The sequence below is a fragment of the Lepidochelys kempii genome, chromosome 1 (genome assembly GCF_965140265.1).
Source record: "Lepidochelys kempii isolate rLepKem1 chromosome 1, rLepKem1.hap2, whole genome shotgun sequence".
Classification (NCBI taxonomy): Eukaryota; Metazoa; Chordata; order Testudines; family Cheloniidae; genus Lepidochelys; species Lepidochelys kempii.
Genome location: NC_133256.1, coordinates 6,863,177 through 6,869,225, shown reverse-complemented (window position 1 = coordinate 6,869,225; position 6,049 = coordinate 6,863,177). Strand labels below are relative to the sequence as shown.

Here is a 6,049-nt window from a genome sequence, read left to right as displayed (position 1 = left end):
AGATAATTAATAACCTCCTTTTTGTTATCCTTGGCCCTGCAAAGCATGGATTTCCCCCAATGTCTGTAACATCCTGTATCTATTTTCATAACTTCCAATTTCTATTGCTTGCTATCTATTTTCCCTTTTCCCCATTTGTTATATATTGCTTTCCCCCACCTCAGTTGCTGCCTTCACTTTGCTACTGAACTGGGTTTTTAACCAAAGTTCTCTACTTTCTTGATTGTGGAATCATGGCTTTTTAGATCTCTCATAAACTCTTCTTAAAGAACTTCCATTTTTCATTCCCATTTTTCTGTCTACATTTTTCCTCCCACTCAGTTTTGCTGATCATTTGCCTTATCTTTGGGGAATTGGCCCTTTTGAAGGGTATCTGTAGATAGCTATTACTGGCTGGGAGCTGTTCTCTGTTTGTCCATATCAATGTAATCAGTTCCATTCTTTATTTTGTTCTCCTCTATCGTATGCCCCCTTAATTGTCTCTTCTCTAAACTAACCAGTCCCAGACTTTTCAGTCTTTCCGCATACGCCAGCCTCCCCCATTCTCATAGGCTGCCTGGGAAATCCCCTTTCTATCTGCTACATCCTTTATAGAGGCTGGGTGAGCAAAAGTGAGTGCATCTCCAGAGCAGGATATTCTCCATCCCATTCCTTACACATCTGAACATTGTCTTTGTTGTGGCCACTACCGCAAATGAGCAGGTGTTTCCGTGGAGCTGCTATCAATGATGCCCAAGTCTTTTCCCTGAGGTGTGTTCTAGTTGGGATGTTTCCCCTGGCACATGTCTTGGCAAAGGTGTTTTTTTCCCACTCTCAGATTTTCAATAACTAGGTGAATGGGAAACCCCCTACAGCATGGACTCTGTAGCCTGGGTTTCATTGTATTGAGCCTATGTGTAAATTGGCAGATTTTTTTTGCTGAAACTTTGGTCAATGACGAAAAAGCCTTTAAAAGAAATCATTGTTGCAAACCCTTACACCTCTCGTTAAGGTGCCTTTATTACGCCACTGAAACTGAGGAGTTCTGTCTTCAAAAGTGGCTTTGTAGTGTTTACACCTCCACTATTTCTTCACCAAATGCTGCCTCTTGGCAAAAAAACTTGGCAGTGCAGATAAGGCCTAAGGAACAATGAGGGAAAACCAGCATCCACTCGTGTTTCGTGCTGGTGCCTATTAATGTTTCCCATACCACGATGTGTAGGAATTATTGACGAAAGGAGCACCATAAAATATGGAACTGACATTAGTAGGGTCAATTGTTCATAATTCATTTATCTTAATCATTAAAATGTCATTTTTCAGTGTGTGAAGAGCGACCAACCTGCTCCATCCATGAGACAAGCCTCGAGCTGTGTATGTAGTGTCTAATATTAACATTTTCTTTCCATCCAGGCATTTCTCCTGTGACCATCGACCTAGACCCTGGGCACATACAGGAAGTCAGGGGAACGCACGGTACATGCAGGAAACACCATTCTGCCTCAGCGTTGGAAACCTTCTCTCCTACTCCATGTCAGATTCCAACTCAACCGACTTTACCAACCCTTCCACCTTCATCCTGCTGGGCATTCCTGGCCTGGAGGCAGCCCATGTCTGGATCTCCATCCCTTTCTGTGCGATGTATGCCATAGCCATCTTGGGGAACTTCACAATCCTGTTCATCGTGAAGAGGGAGCCAAGCCTCCATGGGCCCATGTACTATTTCATCTGCATGCTGGTCGTCGCCGACGTGGTCCTGTCTACGACCGTCCTACCCAAAATGCTGAGCATCTTCTGGTTCAATTCCAGGGAGATCAATTTCAGCGCCTGCCTCACCCAGATGTTCTGCCTTCTCAGCTTCTCTGCTATGCATTCTGGGATCCTTGTGGCCATGGCTTTTGATCGCTACGTGGCCATCTGTGATCCCCTGAGACATTCCACCACTCTGACAAACCCTGTGGTGGCCAAAATTGGCCTGGCCGTGGTGCTGCGTGGCATCATGCTCGTATTGCCCTATCTCTTCCTGGCGAGGAGGTGGCCATATTGCAGAACCAACATCATTCCCTACACATACTGCAAGCACATAGCTGTGGTGAAGCTGGCTTGCGCCGACATCCGCATCAGTAGTTACTACAGCCTCGCTGTGGCATTCTTGGTGACCGGTGTGGATGTGTTTTGTATCGCTGTGTCCTATATCCAGATCCTCAGGGCCATCTTCGGCCTCCCAACAAAGGACGCCCGCCTCAAGACTTTTGGGACCTGTGGCTCCCACCTCTGTGTCATCTTAGGCTCTTACATCCCACATCTCTTCTCCGCCCTCACAGAACGGTTTGGGCACAATATGGCCCTGCATTTCCACGTTCTCATGAACAACATGTATCTCCTGGTGCCCCCCATGTTAAACCCCATCATCTATGGGGTGAGGAGCCAACAGATTCGGGATAGTCTGCTCCAGCTCTTTACTCATTAAGGGTCATAAAGCTTTCTCCTGGTGATCTGGCTGTCAGACTGAGCTCCATGCAGCGCTTGCTGGTGACATGTGCTGGGTTCTCTTCCCTGAATCACTGACTGGCCAGTCAAAGAGACCTGAAACCCTTTCCTCACTTTACTGTGCTGTGTCAGTATGACAAATGGGGAATCTGACTATGTGCAACTCCGAGGGTTGCCGCCTTTCTAATTCCTGGTAACTGGAAGCATGAGCCCCCACCCATGTAGCATGCATCTTCCCCCAGGTTACGCCCCTGCTCTGCGTCTTCCCCTCAAGGCCCTGCCCCTCACTCTCTCCTCTCCTCCCCACCTCCTGTAACTCTCTGGATTGTCCTTGTGACACTCTGCACTCCAAAGCACTCTATATTTACCACGGTGATGTAATTATGGTACGTTTTGTACAAAGTATGTCCTGTGAGCTATTATTCTAAAGGGCTTAATCTGCTTAACATTAATATCTCCTTGGGTATATGAAGTAATGAAATCATGCTTTGTGTGAGTTCCTAACTTGTGATACGAGGCTGGAAACACCCAAAACCAGCCTTTCAGGTATGTCAAAGGACTAGCTAGACAGTGTTAATTGCTGTCATAAACACTCATCGAGGGAAGAATCCACTAGCACAGGAACTCTGTATAAGAAAGCCTCCACGGAGGGAGTACGGAGACAACAGAGAATGCTTGGTCAATGGGGGTGGACCCCCAACGTCACATATACAGACTTTTCAGAAAACTGGAAGAAACTATAAAAGGTGTGGAGTGAAATTATCTCTTGTCTTCACTGCCCCACAACTCAACAGCTGCAAGAAGCTCAGGAAGACAAAGGAGTTTGAATTGGGAAGGGGAACCCAGGCTTCAAAGCAGGTACAGCCTGTTCTTCAGGAATCTGTAAGCCTGCTTGTATCATCAGTCAGGGTGAGATATTGCTGATTCAAATCCTATCAAGCATGTACTAGCCTTATGCTGCAAGTTTGTTTCATTTCCTGAGTAACCTGCCTTGATCTGTTTTTTATCACTTATAATCATTTAGCATCTATCCTTCTGTGGTCAAGGGGTGGGGCTAAGGGTTCAAGGGGCGGGGTTAGAGTTCGATTGATGGTAGCGCCCTTATACTACAGTATATACTACAGTGACCCCTTTTTTGCCATCTAAAATACGAAAATTGGCTAAAAGAGCCGAATGGCTCAGTTTGTGATCTTTTTCACATTCTATTTTTTTTTTAAAACTGGTAATGTTTTACTTTAAATAAAACATTTGTGAATTGGGTCATTGTGTTTTGTTTTTTTTTTTTAAAAAAACCACGCCAAACATCGATTGTCTTTAAACCCCTCACCTGGGGTGCTTTATTGGGTAACATGACTATGAAAATCGTTGCAAGATACACATGTCTGGGCTTGTTGAAACATGCTTTGAGCAAGGCTAGGCATGGCCAAGTATTTAAATTTATTTTTTACAAAATTCATCACCATCCGGTCGTTTTGCACTAAGTCATTAGAATACAATTTTAAAATCCGGTCAAAAGATAAACCCTTGCTACGAGGGTGTAAGAAAAACACGCAGTGATAGCCGCAGGCAACGGAGCTGGGGTCTTGTAATTGTCTGTTGTGAAACACAATGTCTGTGGCATTTTTGTTTAAAAATTTCATAATGCTTTTAGGAAAGAACACACTGTTCGGGGGATGCCCGTATGAGTCAAAAAACTCTCCAAGGTTATGCTCCACCAGATACACGGCAAGCCAGTGTTCACCCGGTCGGCTGTGTGGATGCGTGTTGACCACCAAACCTAGGGGTCTCTGAGACAGCTTGCCGCCAGGGAGCCAATCGCAGGGAAACACGTCTAAGAAATTCTTTTTCGTGTAAGCGTCCGTTGATAAGACACGTGAGAGCTGCACGGTGTCCATGTTCACATGTAGTCAAACAGAACATTTCTCCTCTGATTTATCTCTATGACGTTGTCAAAAACCCCATACACAATCATATTGACAGTAATGGTTAAAGCCTTCCCAAAACAAATTTCTGCTCTCAGGTTCCCGGTTTTAATCAGGGAATAGTGATTGGCGCATTCCTGGTTGGGGGACAGGTCAAAGGCAAATAGGGTGTAACCCTGTGCAAACTCCTCACTGTCGATTAACAGAGAACCATCTTTCATGTGTTTACCGGCCGTCTGTACCAGATTCATGTATTCTCTCACGCAGCGTCCTGCCTCAAAGTCTGGTTGAAGAGGCTTGGTCGGTATCTGCTCACCATCCACATACAAGGCCACAAAATTAATATCGTAATGCTTAAAATGAAAGGGATTTTTAGCATAACTTCCGCTAAAGGCATCGTTATCCACGAACCCCAGGACAAGCATTTTGGGCAACTGTTCCAGGAACTGGTTCTCCTGGTTACTGACCCTGCTGCCCGCAGGGATGCTAAACACTTTCATTCCCACACGGTCCACGGGGTATTTGGCATTAGCGGTAAGCAGGGCCTCGGCGTGCCCCAGACGAACGCTCAGGGCCACCCGTACTTTCTTCACAAAAAGGGATGCTGATAGAATGCACAGTTTAAAGCCTTTGGTTCTGCTGCCCATTAAACAGAAAGGATCTTTACTGCGCGTCAGTTTAATTTTCACATCCACTCTGTTCAACAATAGTTTTTCTTGAAAAAACAGGTCGCTGTGTAGATGACCCAGAAGCTCTACTGTTCTGCTTTGAGCGGTCAGTTTTGCAAGCCTCACAAACCCGAGATTCTCGCCATCCAAGTCTGTGTCTTCCTGTTGTCCAGCAGTGTCTTTGTAAAAGAGGCCAGCGGAAAATTGTGTGGCGAGGGTGTCGTTGCTGTAATTGAGCACCGATTCTATAAAGGCCCTGTAAGGGTAACAGTTGTTGCTTTGGCTTACAAGACGGTCTCTGAGCGTGACATCCAGCTGCTAAAAATAGAGGCCACTGGGTAATTCACCAGGCCCACCTCGGCGTCCGCTTCGAGTTCAGTTCCATCTCCTTTTACAATCTTGCAACACAGGTACAGCAGTGTGTTGTTTAAATCCATATAATCTATGCCATTCCCTGCTATAAAAAGTCAATGGGGGCAGACTCCGTAACGGCCGACAGAGGTGGCACCTCGAGGTAGATGCTTTTCTCAATGCTGGTCTACGTAGGGGCTATTTGGAACAAGTCTAGTTCGGATTTGGTGCATTCTTCAGACCCACAGTGAACGAAAGCCATGTTGATTAAAATATATCTCTCGTATCAGCCGGCGAGTGTTTCCTCTTTCGCCCAGGCTTCCTCTTGGACTTTCGCTTATGGCCGACCCTGCGGGCCAAAGTCCTTCTTTTAAAGGGTTTTGCTTTTTTATAAAACTCGCTCTCTCCGGGGGCGCAGGTGTAGCTTGATGATCACCTTGCCAAAGCGAAATGAGACGCTTTTGTTCTGATCTGTCTTTATTTCAATGGTAATGGTGTCGATGTGGTGTTTACTGATAGGGACGTAATGAGGTTTATCGTAGGTGATGGTGACAAACTCGTTGTTCCTTCCTTGGACAGGGACACAACGTAACAGGGGAACAGAAAAGTCCCCCACAGACTGATGTTCTACGATATCCG

General features: G+C 45.8%; 1 protein-coding gene across 1 annotated transcript; it reads left to right on the top strand.

Annotated features, from left to right (window-relative positions):
* Window positions 1–1,459: 1,459 nt before the first annotated feature.
* On the top strand, window positions 1,460–2,449 carry LOC140899063 (olfactory receptor 52R1-like). The gene has a single exon (XM_073313853.1). It carries the CDS (start codon window positions 1,460–1,462, stop codon window positions 2,447–2,449), a length of 990 nt encoding a protein of 329 aa, XP_073169954.1.
* Window positions 2,450–6,049: the final 3,600 nt, after the last annotated feature.

Excerpts from the sequence above, each read along its gene's own strand:
- LOC140899063 (XM_073313853.1), top strand. The coding sequence starts at position 1,460 with ATGCAGGAAACACCATTCTGCCTCAGCGTTGGAAACCTTCTCTCCTAC.